The following is a 21,538-nucleotide window of genomic DNA, read 5'->3' as shown; positions in this document are numbered from 1 at the left end:
CATGGGCTGTTATTATCAGCGATTGGCAAGACGCCAAGACTTCAGTTCAACCCCTAGGGTAGGGTCAACGGAGGTTGATCCGAAGTTTCAGACACTTACCGTTAAGAACGTCTTCGATTACTTAAGATGGTAATTTCTGGTAAGGAAGGAAATACCATTAAGTTATGTTAAGCGTGTATTCTCGTGACAATAGCCTTGTTTATTCGGCGAAGGTAAATGTAGTGGCGGTCAAACAAGTCAAACACAGTATTGGCTCGTCTGCTCGGAGGCGCGCGTTTGGAGAGTAAATAAAAAGCGAATAGATTTGAGGTGGCACACATTCAAAACAAATACCACCAAGCTATATATCAATACTTTCGAATACTAGGTACATATGCTTCAGATATTTGGCATTGCTCCAGTGTTTGTGGGGAGCTCTACAAACGTCCTTACTTGGTTATTCCCTCCTGTTGTCAAGAGTTACTTAAATTATGTGATTCTGTTTTGTTTCCTTTACCGCCTTGTTATATGGAATTGTATAATAGTTCGTTGTAGTTAACATAATAGGCGTTAGGTGATTGTTATTTGTTTGTTGTGCACTAGGATGTCGTTTGGTACAATGATTGCTCTTGAGTGCATTAATTTTGGGTCAGTCGCAAACATCAAATTCAATGTTTGTTTTGTAATACTTTGTGCATTTGTTTGCTTTCGTGTCAATAAATTGCATTAGAATTACCTGTGTGAATAGGGATAGTTATAAATAACGTATGCGAAAATATCATACTAAAACGATATCTAAGTAGTCGGTTGGTACTGCGACTGCCTATAATATGTATGTAACGTGTACCCAGACCATAAAAAATATTGAACATCAAATTAGATAATTCTCAAAGGTCACAATTACATAAAGACGAAATTTTCCTGTGAAACATTATACGTAATAAAATAACATAAGTCCCGAGGAATTTATCAAATAAAACATATGACGAAGTTGATATAAATTTCATTATTGTTACGAGTTCGATATCTACATCGTTTCCCTAATTCTGTGTACTTACCTACACCAAAAATATAGACACCTACTCAAAATATAAAAGGTCACCGTGTAGGTGGAGGGTAGTGAATTTAATATGTATAAAATAATGGTATTACCTGCCTATTAAGATAATAATGTAAAACAGGAGCTGGGTATTAACTTAGCATAAACACCTAGAAATTTGTAATTTCAAAAATGTTTTGCAAATACGTACTTGATAAAAATTACACGCATCTCGGCGATATCATGACTGTCCCTGATTTATTTGCACTCGAGTGTAAAAAAAATACAATGCAAAGGACAAGAAAATACCATTTTAATAAGGCGCTTAGGGTCAATACACTGGTTATGTTTAGTTGTGTGTGAAACTATACCCGAGTGAAGCCGGGGAATGGGATTACAGCAAACTGCGGATTTATACCGAGGATTTGGGAGAATCCCATCGGACAAAAAGGATACCGCATGCCTACAGCAGTATTAGAGCCAATGTTTGATAATAATGCGCTGTTTGTATTCTGAAGCTGAAGCGGCCCTTACAACCCTACTCTACTCTTTTTGTTTTATTACATAAATTGCAAGAGGTCGGTACCAAATTGTAGGAGTAGTTTAAAATCCGTTGTGTGATTGTGTAATGTACTTTTACGTGAATCGCGACATATTTATAAATCTCTTTAAATAAATATGTACCTACCTACAACCCAACAAGTTGTCGTCATAGAAATCGTAAAAGTGGTAGCATAGATTACTAAATACTAGTTTCCTACTACGATGGTAGTAACATCGAGTAGTAGCGTATGTCATTGAAAAGTTGGTTTGATTGAGCATCCAAGTTTTATTCAAGAAGTGTGAAGTGGCGATTCTTTTTCAATTCTTCTTCTTTATCTAATCAATCTTTGTAGTTTTACTTTAAATACCTATGTGGGTCTATTAAACTTAAGGTGATGGTCACTAATGTGTTATTCTTTTTATTTTTCATGCTAACCTAACAGTTGCGCTCAAATGTAAGTATTAACAATTATTATTTGTATTTATTTAAGTTTACAATATTATGTAATTTTCCTGTTATAACTTAAATTTTCAAAAATTGAATCTCTTCAATATTGAAACATGTATTTATGTATTGTTATCCTGTTTAAATATCTGGCAAACGATAAAAGCATAACTACATAGATACCGCAGTCCACACTGTTATAAAATCACAAACTGAATCTCGCTCCAAACCGCGTGAAAACGTTCCTGGCGACGTGATAAGCGGATTCTCTGCCTGTGCCGTGTAAACTACTGAATCGTCCCCTACACAACGAGATAAAAACTGCACTATCCTTGCATACACAGCCGCTGGCGTACCGACTGCAGCATCCCGCACTAACCGTTTATCAAGCGCTTTTGCGCAGAACTCCACAATACCCTCTTAACAACACATTTTTTCCTTCAAAATGAAAAGGCCTGCGTTGATTCATGCATATAATATAATGTATGCCCATATTTTAACAGGATTAAGCAGGAAATGTCTGTATTCCACGTGCAAAATGCATGATGATTTTCACGAAGAGAGCGAGTCCTAAATTCCGCTGGAAACTAACACCCATTTCACATTCGCGTGCTTAATTAATTCCTGCGGTTTATTACCCTCAAGTACACTTCGGATAGCTTAATAATTTGATAGTTTTGCCAAGAGGTCTTCAAACAAATAGGACTTGACTAATTGACTTGTTAATGCGTATTCTGTGGAATCTGTTTAACATAAGGGTTATGGTTTTTCAGATACTGACAACCAGCGAGTGATAATCCACGTGAAAGACGTGAATGATGAGCCACCTTACTTCATCAACCGGCCTCTGCCGATGCAGACGGTGGTGCAACTTAATGCTGCTCCCAACACACCAGTCTTCACTCTCCAAGCCAGGGATCCTGATACAGACCACAATATCCACTACTTCATCGTCAGAGACAGAACTGGTGGACGGTTTGAGGTTGATGAGCGATCAGGCGTGGTACGAACAAGAGGAACCGACCCGTTCCAGCTCGACATGGAATATGTTTTATATGTGAAGGCTGAGGACCAGGTCAGTAATGAGATATTTCATACAGGCAATCCATTAATTAAAACTTATTGGAGAAGCATCGGTCATTGTATTAAATCCAATTAATTTGCGCAATAATGTTGTGGGCCTCATTAAAATTTAAATGGACTGATGATCCTCTTGTTTTCTGGTGGTTAATAACTTCGAATTGCATTTAGCTGTAGAAATATTTTTACTTATTAATTGAAGTCTTTGTACTGTAGTAATTTTCTTTGTTTTCCTCATGTATGGGCATGAAATATTATGAAGGAAAATGAATGTATCATAATAAAATGTTGCGATGTGCAGTCAGACTTTATTGCGGCAACTTCGCAGAAAGAAACCACGCTTGACCTAATTAAGTAATTTGATATTTTATGCACATGACAGAGCATTTTATGAGTCATGCTCTCGCCACTTTATGGGGTTTTTTCCATCTCTTTGAAGTTTGATTTCTGGACGGAATCAAATTAATTTATGGATGGCAATATTTTTTTTTTCATTAGACAAGAAAGTTAAAGTCTCTACTTTTCAGATTATAATTATTGAAAACACCCCTTGACATTAATTTTTATAAAGTTTAGGATCCTATTAAACCTAGGTCTAGCACGTGAGCTCAGTTAGATTAAAACATCTTTGGGAAGGGGGTTATATACGTAGGGCAGTTGTTCGAAATGTCGCACCTAGATCATTCTTCATTGTAAGGGTGATTCTACATATTTATCTATAGTAGTCTAATTGTAATGAAAACCGATTTCAGAATGGCCGTGTGGACGAAAGAAGGTTCCAATCCACGCCCGAGGAACGACTCAGCATTGTAGGTGGCAAGCGTGCCCCTCAATTCTACCTGCCAAGCTACGAAGCCGAAATCGCTGAGAACCAAAAGAAAGACTCTGAGTAAGTATTACTTTGCAATTCATCATCATTATTCATTACTTCCAAGTGTTTTGTATGAACATTTGACTTCTTGGACTTTTGGTGAAGCACGCCCTATTCTGATATCTATGTTTGTTATTCAATCTGATCATATTATGATGTCTTTCGTAACCATCCCGAAACCATCTTCTTCCCAGCAAAATACACATATGAAGTGGTGAAGGGCGGGCGTTTTGGAGGCTGTCTTTTGTAAAGACCTTCAAAAAGCGTGCTGATTTTCAGTCTACATTTAATTAATGACTTTTTATCTTTTTTACACTGCTGGGCAAAGGCCTCCCCCGTAGCTTTCTGTCTTTCCCTATCGTTAGCTGTTTGTGTCCAGTCCCCGGGGAATGTCCTAGTCAACTCTTTACCGTTTCCTTGGTCTCCCTCTCGGTCGCTTTATTTATGTACTAAAACTTATTCTATAAATATGTATAATCCTGGATAAGAAAGGTGATATATGAATATTAAGACGAGATTTATAGGCCACATTCGGTAGTCACACTTTACCGAGAACAAATCTTTTGTATTTGTTTATTATGTTTTTCCATTATATGTAAGTTATGACTGTTGTGAGCCATAATAAATACTTGACCTTGGTTGTAGACGAATTTCGACGAATTGTTTTGTCTTTTCTTATAGACGGAGTTATTGATATAAACAACGTTTTTATTTACAACCCTGTTTTTGCTGAGAGAAACATTTTTATTGAAATGTCTGTTTTCTATTGTTTTGAAGTAACTATCATTGCAAAACAAATCTAAGTATAAGTATGTAGGTTTAGACAATTGTAAACGCAGTTGTTCGATACGCAACTGTTCGACACTTTCATTTGTCTCCTGAATCACGAACATGCGGTAGATTCGCCATTTCATTGTACAACACATGTTGATCTTTGATTCTTCACAAATGAATAGTGTGTTCATGTAGTGACACATTCAATTGTTGGAAATTTCACTAGCCATATGTTCGCTCATGACCGAAACTAGGTCAGCTATTACGATGTTTATCTCGCAATATGATTGAAATAAACAAACTACGGGTTTTATTACTTAATTATTCGGCCGTTTTATGTTAATTGTTATGCGGTTCTGTTGTCGCATTGAATTTGATATTAGGAAACCCAGTAGCAGGAGTATCGGTAGCACGAAGATATAGATACTTACAATCAAAAATACAAACAAAATGCGCTTTTGATCTTGATTGCTTGAAAATATCTAGTGTTTATGTATTTTAGCAAAACTAGCTGCTTCTCGCGCCTTTCTTATTGTTCTAATTTGACGAAACTAGCTAAGGCCTTAAATTGCAACATGACAAAGTAGGTGCCAACATGGGATAGGTTTTATCAACGTGCACCAAGCCAGTAATTTACTTTGATAGTCTGTTATTACTTACCTACCTTCAATAACATCCCACTAAGTTCCATATTTCCTCTATTCCAGCATAATATCAGTAAAGGCGAAGTCGTTTGCTGATCGGGAGATCCGCTACACCCTAAAGGCGCAGGGCCAGGGAGCCGGCACCTTCAACATTGGCCCAACATCGGGCATAGTAAAGCTGGCTAAAGAACTGGACTTTGAAGACCTGCGACAACCCCACGTATACTCACTCGTGGTGACGGCAACCGAAGATTCAGGAGGATTCTCTACTTCTGTTGAGGTATGTTTAGTGCCTTGTTTTTTTAAAAGGGAAATGTAGAAGGGAATATCAAAAAAGTGAAATATAAGATAGTAGTAGAACGGTCATTGAACCACATACATGACAATTTATGGTCTAGACTCCATTGCAGTTTTATTTATTTAGTTACCATTTAGTTGGGTATGTTACGCCATACGCCACCATTTTACAGCATGTGCAGTTTGGCGGCAATGTTATTTTTATGTAAAGACTTATCAATAATTTTATTTAATTTGCCTTTTCCAGCTTACAATTCGTGTGACCGACGTGAACGACAATGCGCCTAAGTTCGAGCTGCCCGACTACCAAGCACATAACGTGGATGAAGATATACCACTAGGCACCAGTATCCTCAAGGTCAAAGCAATGGACGCTGATTCGGGGAAGAACGCCGAAATCGAATACTTAGTTTCAGGTAAAGAACAAAATTACCCGTAATACGATTGCCCGTAGCACTCATAGTCCATTAGCCCGTGCTATTAGCGCTACTCCTAACGCCATCTGGTGTACTTTTGTGTAAAGTCACGTTAGATGCGCTGAGTCGCTAGATGGCGCTGTTTACAAACAAAAGGTCGTTGGCCTGTTTACATTTCGCGCTTCGCACTATTATAGGTTTGGAAATATGATTTATAGATACTTTGCGGTATGTTAGGGATTTATTATGAACATATGTGCTGTGAGATTTTAAACTGAGTACATATCTTTATTAACTTATTACTTTTTTATGCCGCTGCCGAATTTCAGGGCGGAACATTAAGTCTATTGTTTATAATTTGTTTCCTGTTGTTTGTCTGTATTATTAGGATTAGGTAGTGATTAACATGTTTTTACAAATTATGTAGGCAATAATAATATAGTCAAAATATATCGGTCTTTGAACTTGGGTATATTGTTGAATAACATTGAATTTAATAATAAAATTAATTGCTTATTATTTCAGATGACCACTTCAGCGTGGATTCCAATGGCATTATAACAAACAACAAGCAACTGGATGCTGACAACAACAATGCGTACTATGAGTTCGTAGTCACAGCCAAAGACAAGGGAGAACCTGCAAAAACTGGAACAGCTACCGTCAGGGTTTATACCAAGAACAAGAACGATGAAGAGCCAAAATTCTCACAACAGGTGTACACTCCTAACGTCGATGAGAATGCTGGGCCCAATACCCTCGTGACGACTGTCGTCGCATCAGACAAGGATGGTGACAACGTAAGATTTGGCTTCGTCGGCGGCGGCACGAGCTCAGGACAATTCGTAATCGAAGAAATCACTGGTGTGATCCGACTACACAACAAGGCTATATCACTCGACAGAGACAAGTACGAACTCAATGTGACGGCTATGGACGACGGCGCCTGTTGCGTCAACGGAGATGCTACGATACACACTTCCACAGCTGTCGTTGTCGTGTTTATTACAGACGTCAACGATAATAAACCCATATTCAAAGATTGTCCGACCTATTTCCCAAAAGTAGAAGAAGGAGCTCCTAATGGCAGTCCTGTTATAAAAGTTCACGCTACTGACGAAGATAAAGGTGTCAATGGTCAAGTGAAATACTCAATAGTTCAGCAGCCGAATCAGAAAGGCACAAAATTCACCGTAGACGAAGAAACTGGTGAGGTATCAACAAACAAGGTATTCGACAGAGAAGGTGATGACGGCAAGTTTGTATCTGTGACGGTAAAAGCAACTGATCAAGGTGAACCTTCCCTAGAAGGTGTCTGCTCATTTACCGTTGAGATCACCGACGTTAACGACAACCCTCCACTATTCGACCGACAAGTAAGCACTATAGTGTACATAACAGTAGTTTAAGCACAAGATTGCATGAAATCACAACTAGATTCTTGTTTGCATGAATTTCAGCGATCCATCGCGGTTGTTGACTGTCATTATAATGTGTCTTGCAGAAATATGTGGAGAACGTAAAACAAGACGCCAGTATAGGCACGAATATATTGCGAGTATCCGCATCTGATGAGGATGCCGATAATAACGGCGCCATCGTTTATACTTTGAGCGCTCCGTATAACCCCGCCGATATTGAGTATTTTGAGATCCAGCCCGAATCGGGTTGGATCGTGTTAAAGAAGCCTCTCGACGTAAGTATGCTTTAACTTATCTATAATTTCACACTGATCACGTGGTGAGAGCATTTGATAAGATTGACGAATGAAAGGGATCAACTTTACTACAAAGTTTGGTGGATGAGTGCTACCTACAGGCCTTAGGATTCAATTGGCACATACTTTAAGTTAATTTAACTGTAAATAGTTCTAAATTAACCGCTGCTGTAAATTGCTGTGGAGGGGGTAAATCCTGGCTGTGAGGAGTAGTTGTCCATTGAACGGCAGCGCGGTGCCTGCGGGCCCGCGGCCGTCGGGGGCTTGTTCTTCTTGCAGCACAATTAGTTTGAGTTGCCGCCAGCGTCGGCTCCGCACTAAATCTTCGTTAAGATTTATTTCCGCAGCACCGTCTTGCATTAACTATCTTACAGATGAATACAACCTGTGTATAATACTTACCTTGTACCAGAAATGATACTGCTGTAAATATTTCACCGTTGAAACCTATGTTTAGTTCTAAAACATGTACAGTTTCTGTAACAGCACTTCTGTATATTTCGCACAAACTAGTTTCAAAGTTTATTTTATTGTAATTAATCGATTAATTGATTTGAGAAGCTTACGCTTTTAACATACCTATCAGTATTATATGTATTATGTACATGTTTTGTTACTAATCTCTGATTTTATTTTGCGGAGCGGTAGTTCCTGCGGCGGCCGGTTCGAGCCCGGCCGCGTGCGAGCAGTGCTGTAGACGACTACTCATGCAATATAACATCATGTGCAATAGTAATATCATGATAATTGTGATTTTTTCCAGGGCAGCAGTGCTATTAATATAATTTGTATAATATTAGTTTGTAATTGAGATGGTCAGATTGCCCGCAAGGCAGTTTGGCCATCTGGCCAGTTGTGACATATTCCTTCTGTGAAAGGGGCAACGTTCGCGATTCCAAATTTGTACAGTTTAACGTAACGTCCATCGTTTGTAATATATTCATTTCAATGAGTGTCGTTTCGTTGTAGTAACTAAGAGGTCACCAAACCATTCATATGACAACCTGACCTTTCCGCCATGTCTTGTATGCAGAGCTGCATGCATTTGCCTGCTTTTCGTTACGTTTTTTTTTAATTTTTAAGATTAGTTTAGTTTGATTACTGTAAAAAGTACCTAATACCTATAATGTACAGTTTGTCTTTCTCCTTATTGTACAGACGAAACTTGTAAGATATGATAAACATTTTTATTTCCCATTTATTTCTTGCACCATCTAATATTGGCTACAACAGTGAGGAATGATCTCTACTGTAAGTACGACAGTGCCTGTGCTGTGAGTGGGAGCAGACGACGTGACCGAACATTATGTTACAATTCCATATTCTACATAGAACCTAATTCCTCTATATTTTTTTTGGCTTACTGAATGTGAGACGATGAGTGTAAGCTTTTACTTTATTAGCACATTATACTGTGGAATAAAACATTTGCAAACAGCCAATAATGTGGAAGTGAACCGTATAATTACTTCAGTTTATTTTTGTTAATTATTTTGATTGTTTATTAGCGATGAGTACTTATGTGTTTATATTTGAGTTGTGTTATGTTTTGTTTCTCCCCGCTGACCTCTGACCCGTGTATCTGTAGCGGGACAGGTACCGACTGCGCGTGCGCGCCTCCGACAGAGGCGACCCGCCCTCCTCCGCAGACGTGGACGTTGAATTAGACGTGGTAGACAGGAACAATAAGCCCCCCATCTGGGACATGACCACGTATGGCCCCGTTCACATCAAAGAGAATGTCACAGTGGGTACCGTAGTGACCAGTGTGAAAGCCAGGTTGGTATAAGGCGCAGCGGGCCTCCGGGCCCGCCGCACCTCCACTACTTAACACTACTAACGACGTGGTTTTGTCTGTTTCCATCGACTCTTTCCCCGATAGCGAGAAACGTACAAGTTGGAGGCTATGGCTCAAGACAAGGGTTTCCCGCCCTTGTCCAGAACCGTGGAGGTCCAGATAGACGTAGTGGATCGCGCAAACAATCCCCCCGTGTGGGACCACACGGTGTACGGCCCGATCTACATTCGAGAGAATTTGCCCGTGGGCGCCAAAGTGGTGTCCGTGAAAGCAAGGTGCGTGGGTAACTGTTCGGCACGGGCACCGCACGCAGCCCCGTCACCTGCACGCCGCGTGCACGCCGCGCTGCCCCCGCACGACCGGTGTCGCGCCCTCGGCTTGCCGCGCTTCATTTGTTATTGCTGACATTGGGCTCCGCGAAAATAGTCGGGCTCACGTGCCAATCATAACAAGCAAGTCGTAGGGTGATCCAGAGGGTGCGACATTTTCTAATCGTAGAAGGTGTCTTTTGTTGGCGCTGTCGATTTTGAGTCCAAACATCGAAATTAAAATGTTCATTGTATTTTGATGTTTTGATTCATAAGAAATAGCGTCAGCAATTGTCTCTTTCGTACGGTGAACTGTCTGAATTGTCGCATGAGTTTAAAATTTCATGTTCTTTATGTGGTTTAGTTGGAACAAGTTGGGTTATTCTCATGCGTTAATGTAAGACAGTCGGAATGATGCAGTGCGGTGGTGCGTCGCGCGCGACTTCAGTATCGTTTGCCTCTCACTTGGTGATCAGAATACGATGTGACTGTCATTGTCCGTGAACATCAAATGCATCGTTATGGCACACACGGACTGTCGTGATTCACCAGCGTGCATTTAGAAGGGCTCACTGCTTACGTGGAACGGGGAACACTTTGTTGCATTGTTCAAGAATATCTATTAGAACATCACTATTGTTTCACACTTTGTTTTTAACCAACTTAAAATTATAACAAAAACTTATTAACCGTACTTTTTGGTCACAGTTCTATGTAGTTATCGCGAATTTGATGCTAGTGATAATAATAGATGTTTTGAACAATATTGTGAGAGGTATCGAATGGGTATCTAATAATTAAAGTCTGTGTATCGTATTGCATGTAGGCTGAGGCATCAGTGCATTATGAGTAATATCGAAGTTTTTATATCGAGATAACTATGTACGGGTCGACTTAGCATGTTCAAAGATACTTTAAAATTGTTTTAGTTTGTAGATCGATGTAGGTCGTTGTTAATCGTTTATTTTTAATTTGTCTAAACTTCATTACTATTGATTGAAATAGTGCTTGACGATTTCTTTTTATTTTGGTGTTGTTGAACTAGGGTTTTCTTTAGAGATTAAATAGACTTATTTTTACCGCAACGAAAAAGGTACCTAATGTCATAGGATCCTACATAGTTTTAAATTCCATATTAGTCAAGTCTGAGTCTAACTGACGATTAATTTCATTAAAAAAAATACATTTGCTCTACTTAAACCTTACCTCATTGGTTAACTTAGTTAGTTTCTTATGTTAATGGATAATTTATTTGGCAATTATTTAGATAGAGATATTTTCACACTGTCTGTGTTTTCTATCCGGGAATTTTCCGCTTTCATAATACCTATACCCAGTAGGTATTATCGTTCCCAACAAATAGATTTGTTTTGATTTCGACATGGATAAGTGACATTTCGTTAGGATAATAAAAACGAAATGTAGCGAGGCAGTAAGTATCTTAGGGAAAACTGATTTATACTCAAATATATAAATGTATGTGCATCACTTATGTGCCACGGGCTATTAACTATATAATGTAACTGTTATGCAATTAGTTCAATATCATAGTGCATCAATCACTGAGTGCTGGTCGATGGCAAGTTTGGTTCACATCTCTAGTCTATCTGTTCGTCCTAAACAACACATTTCAAACTCACATAATACACGGAGACGAAACCATTACTAACTCACCTTACTAATTTAACAAGTTCGCCTCAAGTCGAGGCAGCCTCGAGCGCCTTGCCTTGAGCGATGATGCACCTCAAATCGAGGCATGAATGAGAGCCATTCTAAATTTTATTATATTTTACCTTTGAGACTGTCGCCTGACATGCGATTGTTTCATAAGGAGCAGAAGCTTTTAGGTAAATCTGTTACAGTTTGGTAAAGGTAGGTAATTATAATCAGCTAAACTCGTACCACCACGTTAAAAACAATTTCACAAAGTTGATTTAAATGAATAAGTACATAATTTTACTCTAAACACTGCATTTTGTTCAGTGTTCGTTGAAATAGGCAGTTTCCATTTTATTATGTAGTAAATGTTGAGCTGCAACTAATGTATGTACCTATAGTTGCTTATATGAACTAATTTATGTACCGACCTATAGTTATATGAACTACATATTATGTATGTCGTTTGTTGCAAATATTGCATTTCACGTCTAATCACGCTTTGATCAATTAGCGTGTCAATTAATACCTTTGTAGTTTAGTTAACAATGACGTGTTCGAATGGAATTGTTATTGGATACGAATATACGTAGGTATTGTTAAACATATTTTTGTTAACATGTGTCAGATCCATACTTTTCATATATAACATGTGTCGATTTCATCCTAAATACGTGGAAATAACGAAAATTTTACAAAATATATATATTTCAAATTTATTCCTGTGCAGTTCAATAGATGAATGTTTTCCAACTTTAGCTATTTTCTCTAAAATGTCGGATAAAGCAACCTAGGATTCCTGGGATGCTTTTATTTGCGTCATTCCGATGAAGTTTTGTTTTAAAATTACTTGGAAACTACCTACCTACGAATATTTTTTTGCTGTTGTGCAAAATTATATTATTGAATCAAAATCTCTCTGCGCAGAACAGTTCTTTGCATTGTTAGTTTTTTTTACATTCATTTTATATTCAATGGTCGTTTAATTACTTCCTACTCAAGAAAATTATAATTTACCAAACTGTAACTGAGTTACCAATTTCAGCTATTATTTTGTTTTGTCTCATTAATATTTTTTGATGTTAAACAACAATTTCATAGAAATCTAGTAATTACTTTTATTTTCTCAATGTCCCCATAAAGCATTCATTGTTTAGTTTTGTTTGTTTCGAATCAATAAGTAATGACATTTGCAATTTGGTGTCGTCATGTGCATAAAGTAGATGTTTTTGTTCCGTAGGGGAAAGTGGTATAAGATGGGGTCGTGGGGTAAGATGGGGATTGCGAAAAAAAGAATGTTCCAAACATGCTTTGAAATTACTACTAACGTCATCTAATGGCCTTTTGAGTAAGTTATTCAGTGGCATTCATATCATGGCAGAAAGTGCGTGCATTGAGAATTCGTAAGTAATTTATTGATTTTGACACTTTTTATCTAATATTTCGTTTAAGTGATCTACGTTACTGTGTGAAATATGTGACAATAAGACGGACGAAGTATTTTTTTCGTAAAGTTGACATATTTTGCCAATTTATGAGCAATGTTTTAATCGAGTAGCTTTGGTTTTCTAATCTCAAAAAAATAAAGTTTGGTAAATTGTCGTTTGGGGCATGATGGGGTACAAACTACCATACTTACGGAATCTCCATACAAAGCTGAACTAGAAGAAAGACAAAGAAGTAACAAACTGAAAACGAAAAATAAGAAGACACAGAAGAAAAGCAATAAAAAAACTAGAAAGCCAGCCAAAAAAAAAATGATGAATCTTAGAGTGACACTGAGGATACTGAATGTTAAATACTGTCAGGGTTTGTATTCTCAATCTACTGAAGGATAGATCACTTGTCAGTGGTGTGGAAGATGGGCGCATTGTCCATGTGCAGGAGCTGAAGACGATGATGATGAGGCGGTACATATTTGTCCCGATTGTGGCGACAGTGATTGATTTAATGCACCCCACAATCATAGCCCCATCTTGCCCCATTGGCGGGGGCAAGATGGAGAAAGGCACAGTTTTGAAAAAAAAAATTTTTTTCATAAGAAGATTTAAATTTTTGAGTTATTGTTGATAGAATATAAGAGAACTAAGACTGATTGTTTCTCAATTAAAGTTTCCATTTCGTATAATAATTTTTTGTTTGTATTTCAGCCACTTTTCCTTAAAGGCCCCATCTTATACCACTTTCCCCTACCTTTGATATTAAAGTTGATATGTAAGAGTGTTGTTACAGCGTGTATTGTATTTTCAGCTCGGGTATTGAGAACAACCCGACCGTGTTTTACCGACTGATGCCCGGCTCCACGGCCCAGACTAACAAATTCCACACATTCTATTTACAACAAAGGGCCGACAACGGATTTACATGGGCCGATATAAAAGTTAATCATCCACTCGACTATGAGAGTATTAAGGAATATAATCTTACCATCCGAGTCGAGGTGAGCTTATAATGTTTGTATGTTACCGCATTAAATATCTCTGTTGTTTTAATAACGAAGCACTGAACCTTTACGACGTAATGAAATTGGTTTATAGCTTTTAGTCTTATTTAATTTAATTTTACGTTTGGGTGAAATTGCGAACTAAATGTTTTAGTGAAAATTTCGCATTTATTATTCAAATATTTGTTAGGTTAACACATTTTCGGTTCGTTTGTTTCTATATTGCTCAGTTGTACCGGTACAACATAATTTTGTGGTCGGATGTAATATCGAGTTCGGAGAACGTTGAATGTAATTTATTCTGTTAACGGACATAATTGTTGAACGGTTCGGTGAAATTGGCTGAAAGTTTTTAATTTCAATGTTGCCTTTGTTTCTCGGTTGATTGCCAAAGTGAGTAGTTCTAGCTATCGTTCGAACTCGAGCTATTGTATTGATTTTAGGAACAACATTATAGTTCATTACAATAATAAAATTACATTTTGGTTCTTCCTGACATATACTTCCTTGAGTCAGTTTAGACTCAGAAACTCCGTAGCTTCCATATTGATTCAAAAAACTCACTCTTATCTTTGTATTTAGAACAACGGCGCCCAACAACTGGCTTCAGAAGCGACGGTCTACATCATGCTTGAAGACGTGAACGATGAGATTCCACTGTTCACCGAGCGGGAGCAGGAGACGGTGCTGGAAGGAGAACCCATCGGGACCAAGGTCACGCAGGTCAACGCCATCGATAAGGACGGCACCTTCCCCAACAATCAGGTAAGAATTCATCATTATTATAAAAAAGTGTCAAAAATATGTCGTGAAAAACACAGAAACCGCCAAAACAGATCCCTTCCAGAAAACAGTACCTACCTTTTATACCTACCTTCGTATGATTAATGTTTTTAACTTAATGTCACGGTACCCAGTCCATATGGATATATCCATATAGGATGGCCTGTAAAACGCAGAGATATCAAGCAATAAATAACATTGCACATGATTGTATGAAATAAAAAAAATCGTACCTACTGGATTATTTTCTCCCTTCTTGCTTCCCGCAACCGTCAGTAGACAGGGCAGCCTTATCGGAGGAAAGTCAAAAATTTTGATCAAGTCTCATATCAGTTTCCAGTTACTTACCTAATTATGGCAAACCTATAATAAGATAAGTTTCATGCACGCAGTATATTTGTACATAACAGCTATTTTTACCTTTACTACATATACATATGTACTGTAGAAACACGAAAATTGAGGTTTTATTTATAAACCTAGGTAGCTACAAGTAAGTGACTGTCGATCATATCACATTCACTTTATTTCACGGACGTAGGGCGTAAGTCATGTCATGACAAAAATAAAAGCTTTTGTGATCGATTTATTTATCGGTCTACTTCGCAAAATATTCGGTTAGTATTGAATAAAAGGAACAGACTCGTCAATGTGAACATGACATTCTGACCCTAAAGCACTATGAAAAGCTTTGAAATCAGAAGCTAATACATAAGTACATGGACCTGAAATACACGTGCTGAGGTACCTACTCTTCATGACCTAGCGACACGTGTGTAACCAAAACTTTAGAAATCCTTGATTTGAGAGAGAGCGCCTTCACACTAGCGGATATTCCGCTCTTTTTTTTTTGTGCCAAGCTCTCGGTTGGCACAGTTGTTGCAAAACTCGGTGGCAAACAATTGACAATCCTGTACAAAGGATGACGTCTAAAACAACGCGATACTTAGATTTTTTCCGCTCTGGAATGTGTACTAAAGCGCGTAGCAAAACCGAGAAAGTAAAGCTACGCGTGACAAAATCCGCTAGTGTGAAAACTTCCTAACATATTCTCAACATTGTCCTCAGAGAGGAAATTGCATAAGAAAATAAATAGTATACCTATACTTACTGCAAGTATGTGAGAACCATATTATATGCTTATCTTTCGGCTGATCCGATTAGGTAGGTACCTACACGTAAAAGTATTTCTGCAGAAGCTAACCTCGCTAACTTTAAACCTAGCTGGCCGAATCGAAGAAAATTCCCTTCGTAATATATAGTTCCGTATCAGATACGGAATTGACACCGAATAACCTCAGACCATATTTTCTCACTTTCCAATGCAGGTTTCCATACGTTTCTTAAAACGGGTTAGAAGTTACTAGAATAGTACTAGATTCTGACTACAAAATTTGGACTACTTACTACGTGCGACGCGATCACTTGGATGTATAAGTCCGCTGTCAAAAACAGACAAAGGCTGAGTGGCGTACTTTCTGAGAAGAGACAAAGTATTTTTATAAATAGGATTTGCAAATTTAATTAGCGAACCTCAAAGGGAGCTTGTTACATAATTATGTGATTAAATTAAATACAAATTAGCTGTTTCGCGCCGATTCCAAGAACCTATCTTCCGTAGCCGGATAAAATAGAGATAAGGTAACCCTACCAACACACAAATTCACAAACATTACCTCTGTATAATATTAGGACAGAAGTACACTTAGGTACATATGTAACCATAAAAGATCGCTTTATACAAAATCATATATAATATTACAATATCATATACTTAAGTCATATAGCTATACATAGTATTGCATTGACATTGCTATTGTTCAACATGAAAGGAAAGAAATTGTTTATTACGCCATAAACCAGTTTTATTTCATTTAGTTGGTATTCATGGTTTTTGGTTTATACGAACCGACATTTTTGTGTCAGACACGAGTTCATTGTTCGTAACTTTATTGTATCAGGCATGTTCTGACTGAATATGCGTATGTTTTAGGTCACAATATGTTTACTGAATAAAAATGATAGTTTGAATTCCGCTTCTAAAACTATCTGATCCGATGCAAACTGGACAAAGGCCCCCAAAGTTTGTTACTTTTCTCGGTTTTCAGCAACCGGCATCTACTGCTTTTCGGTATTCTTGGCTAGATATTAAATGTCATGCTCGGAGGTAGGTAGTAACGTCTCGGAAGCCTAAAATATCCCATGCTCACCAACAACCACGCTCAGCTCGTAGAGTATGGACAAATCCCCCTAATGAAAACCACTAGTTAGATAAATAAATTAGTGAAAGTAACGGCGATAACTTTGTCTGACGTTTACAGCTTCGTCACCAAAGAATAGTCTAATGATAGTCCACACAGTACTTGGGCCATTTTGCCCACTGTCCTTTGATAGTTGAACCAAAAGGCGTTCTGATGTGTAAAATATTGAAATTCAGCCACATCTCGCTTGAGGCAGCCGGAGAGATCGGACCAGGCATTAATATCTCTGTTTGTAGCTGAGTACGCTGGAAGTCTCGTCGTAGAATCCCCCTGTCATCACACCCTTTCTACGTAAAGGATTAGTCAGTGTTCCCACGGTTCGATTTTTGCCATTTTTTTTGCTGGAAACCGTCTATTGCTTTTGATTAGAAAGGTTTTGACTACGATTCGGTTTGAAAAGTCTTCCAATATTGCCTTCATAATACACAAGACTATTTATAGAAAAAGTGTATAGTTGATATACTTTTAATCCGGGTGTCCAAAGTAGGTCATACGAGACGCGGGTGAAACCACTGACGGAAGTTAGTTATAATAGAAGTACATTGAATACGTTATGTAAAAATATATAACCAACTGTTAACTGACTCCGCTAAACATAGCATTGATTACGGAAAATACTATAGTATGCATTAGGGAGACCGGAGTGTAATCAATTTGCTTGTTTAATCGGCTTAGGAAGAGCTCCTTTAGCGTTACAAACGTTGCCAGTAAGCAGAAGCCAGCTACCGATATATTATGTATCACAGTAGCTTCCCATAAGCTTCCTGCACTTAATTACAAACGAAAATCACTTTTATCATCTCTAATATAGGTCCATATTTGTTAAACCCACAATATTAAAATTTTCTCCAGTTTTCGATTCTGAGGTAGAAAACACATTTGAGTTTCAAAAATGTAGTATTCAAAGTTACCACAAGATATTCCGTTCCTGTAATACTTAGAAACAAAATAATAAATGTATTAAAACTTTTATGAGAAGGCTTCTATTCTACAGGAAAGTCAAATATTCAACGCGTTTAATGGAACTTCAGCTTCAGAATATACTGAAGGTTTATTTATGTAGGTACTTATTATACATAGTTACTGATGCGTGACTTGCTATGTATCATAAAATCCGTGTTGACCTTTCGTCCTAACAGCGACGATAAGACAGGGTTTGGGTGCTTGTAAGTTTAATGTCAAATGTACTACGTAAACTAAAGTATATCAGCATCCAAGCCTCATGATACTTACTGTCGTGCGTTTTATTTTATGACCTTTTGTGTTTTCGTCCTTTACACAAATCCTTTAAATCGAGGATCATTATACAATTATGCGGCAGTAAAGTGGCTTATTGTTGACCGGTCGCTGCTATAAATAAACAGTACCCGCCTCACAGTGACGAACGGCCGTCAATATTCGCTTATAATAATGTCGGTTATTCTTTATTTATCTCCATGAAACGTGCTCCACTGGCTTGCGTTCGCTGCGTAAAGCATTTCAGTATATTTGAACCTACAATTTTAATTAATCCACGATAACATGCAGAGACACGGCACGGCCGCTCAGCACGTTATATATTTTCGCACAAATATGCAACTGTAACAATTTACTGTGCCTATAATTTTCGTGAGCGCCAGGGAATAAAAATGCAATTTTCAACCGTTGTGATTGCGCTTTGGATTGGTGCGCAATCGTGAATAATTAAATACATTGCCTTCGTTTAGTATATGTGTGTACTTTGCAAGTTTTCGCTACTGCGCTGTCATGTGTGAATGTGAATTGTGTTTCACAGGAAAAATAGGCACAAAATAACGTTTTTTTTAATGGGATTTAAGTTGATTTTATTTCCAACGCAGTGAGTTCATCAAAAACAAAAAGTTCGTAGAAATCCTTTTTAGGTCGTTCTGAATAAAAATATTTGTGTAGATACTAAAGAGTACATAAACTGTGCTCGATACAGAAGCTACGTTGTAATAATTTTTTGTGAAAATTTGGCAATGGAATCCTCTGCTCATTATTAAATGCCATTTAAAATGGCTCCGTAAATATTCAGCAATTTGATAAAATTTTCAATTAATTTCAAGGGAAGTGGTTATAATGGCAAGAAAATGAAAAGTGTTTTGTTATTGACATAATTTTCCCTCTATTGTAAATACTTAAATAGTAATTGCTTTTCTTAATGGGTGTTTACGGTTAGCCTATTTGTACCGCCATAAATCAGGGGGTTTTACGAGGTCCTACTATGTATTTTCTTTCTAAATATCTTAAAGTTGCTGTCGGAAAGAGTTAGCGAACTCTTAAAGCTGCTTTCTTTCTAACTTCATAACTTTTTATTTTTTGCCCATTTATTTGATCTAAGTTTCTTCAAAGTTCCCCGTAGGTTTCATTGTTATTATCCTGATATTATAAGTATTAGCCGAGTATATATTTGTCATCTCATTGACACAATTTCTAACAAGCGACCGCGTACATTATTTTCGGATTTAACCAGGCCACTTAAATCAAGAATTAGGTGCCCTTAGGAACCTTAGCCAATCGGTGCTCTTTTAAGCTATTTTCAAGGCGATCTTTTAATAAGGAAAAATGTTTTTAAGGAGTGTTTTCGCGTTGAAAAATAACATGGTTAGATAGTTAATCTTAATAAAGTTCTAAGAAAATAAAGCCTGCACTAAAGTGGTCGATTGTAACTAAGTATTCTGTTATTTGATTCTGTAATTGGGTTGGGGCTGTTATTACTAAGTTTGAGAAACAGTTAACGTAGACGTTTCATCTGTCAGTAAACGTAGAACACCTGTCGGGATCGGAGGGTAGCTTGATTTACTTAACCCACAACGCTTGCACGCAGAATGATTCCTTACTCGCTACCAAGAAATAAAGAGGACCTTTTAACAGCTTTTGAATATTAAATGTCGTTTTTGAGACATTTAAAAGTTTCTGCAGCCAATGACGGTGTATAAAATATTGCTCCGCTATTTAGGTCTATAAATAATCAGCAAAACATACTACGCAGTTATCGATTGAAAATCCGAACTAAGACTCGAATGTGCGATGCTATTCCAGAACAATTTTGGACGCAAATGTGGGTACCTGATAGTTATTTAACACGTATAACACACATTTAGTTCGTAATATGACATTCAAAGTGTAATAGCCTGCTTCGTTACAGTTTCGACCTCGCATGTATTACACTCGTCATTAGGGTAGCTAAGTCTGCGTTTAACATCTACTCCACTGCACAATATAGCTGGTATATACATAATGGCTTGTTCGACAGTTAGTTCCCTACACCGAGCTAAAATCTATCTATAATTTAAACTAAGTAATGCCGTTACTGCACCAGCTCTCAGTTAGCTAGACGTCTTTAACGTTACATATACACTCAATATTGCTCCGCTATCACTTTTGATAACGAAGCAAAATTCAAACAGATTTCTAAAACAGAGCGCAAAACAACCCCAACGTTTTTATTTTTATTCTCTAAAATAAACAAACAAAAAAAAAAACTTCTATCTGCCGGAGTTTTCCGAACAGTTTTTATGTTTCAAATCATATTGAAATCAACAGTCGTTTCAGGCGTTTATTTTTTTCGTTTGACATCATTTTCACCTGTTTTTTCCATAAATAAAATGCTAGGGAATCTAATTGGACACGTGTCAGACGTAACGTTGGCAGGCTCCAACGAATCTATATGTTGACGACTGACACTTTTTATACCAAATACCATGGTATTTCGAAGGACTCAGAAATCTGTCTCAGATTTTTCCCACAATAATATTCGGCTTTACGCTTGATGTAGGTGTATGTACGTGACAGCGAATTGTGTAAAACCCCCTTAAGGCCAGTTATATTAGATTTGCGGATATTGAAACGCCACATTACACAGTTTAACTGTAATTCCGTGAATGGGTTTCGTCATAACCCCCGTGTGTAATATAACTATATGGGTTGGTGACATGACAGCGTAACGTTTTATTACGTACACATGTGGAAAGGATTTTCGAATTTGCCTGTACGGACGTGTTTTTATGAAGGGTTCACTAGGTCTGTTTGTGAAAGTAAACAAAGGACCCGGAAATCTTAAGATATGCGGCACATGTATCGGATTTTATGAATAAATCACTCGTTCTTTTTAGGTGTACTACTACATTGTTGATTCGCCACGGAACGAGGGGAAGGACTTCTTCGAAATCAGTATGCAGACGGGAGAGATCTTCACGAAAGTAGTGTTCGACAGAGAGAAGCAGGGGGCGTACGCGTTGGAGGTGGAGGCCCGGGACGGAGCACCCTCGGCGCGGCCCAACTCCGACAACCAGCCCAACTCAGGTATGTTGTCATTATATTAAATAACGACTCATTATATTAACTTAGAGAGCGTAGCTAATATCGTAGCTCTATATTAAATTGAAGTTAATAAGAGCGGAATAGCGTACAATTAGGTTACCTAAGGGAAGAAACTCAAATAAGCTATGTAAGTCATTTCGGAGAAAGAGCGATATGTGGAA

General features: G+C 37.7%; 1 protein-coding gene across 7 annotated transcripts in view; it reads left to right on the top strand.

The window, feature by feature from the left end:
* Positions 1 to 21,538, top strand: part of LOC126053490 (neural-cadherin) — a 254,021-nt gene that overhangs the window by 36,077 nt on the left and 196,406 nt on the right. For 5 of the 7 annotated variants that reach the window (XM_064035016.1, XM_064035017.1, XM_064035012.1 and 2 more), the window contains exons 3-13: positions 2,005 to 2,016; positions 2,780 to 3,081; positions 3,839 to 3,975; positions 5,439 to 5,655; positions 5,920 to 6,088; positions 6,614 to 7,464; positions 7,593 to 7,784; positions 9,688 to 9,878; positions 13,818 to 14,007; positions 14,593 to 14,775; positions 21,170 to 21,359. In XM_064035016.1, the coding sequence (XP_063891086.1) occupies positions 2,005 to 2,016; positions 2,780 to 3,081; positions 3,839 to 3,975; positions 5,439 to 5,655; positions 5,920 to 6,088; positions 6,614 to 7,464; positions 7,593 to 7,784; positions 9,688 to 9,878; positions 13,818 to 14,007; positions 14,593 to 14,775; positions 21,170 to 21,359 (2,634 nt within the window). Of the gene's footprint in view, positions 1 to 2,004; positions 2,017 to 2,779; positions 3,082 to 3,838; positions 3,976 to 5,438; positions 5,656 to 5,919; positions 6,089 to 6,613; positions 7,465 to 7,592; positions 7,785 to 9,393; positions 9,585 to 9,687; positions 9,879 to 13,817; positions 14,008 to 14,592; positions 14,776 to 21,169; positions 21,360 to 21,538 lie in introns of all 7 variants that reach the window. The other 2 variants (XM_064035013.1, XM_064035018.1) reach the window with 2 other exon arrangements.

The sequence above is a fragment of the Helicoverpa armigera genome, chromosome 6, assembly GCF_030705265.1.
Source record: "Helicoverpa armigera isolate CAAS_96S chromosome 6, ASM3070526v1, whole genome shotgun sequence".
NCBI lineage: Eukaryota > Metazoa > Arthropoda > Insecta > Lepidoptera > Noctuidae > Helicoverpa > Helicoverpa armigera.
The sequence above is the reverse complement of the archived record's forward strand: the minus strand, read 5'-3'. Positions and strand labels throughout refer to the sequence as shown.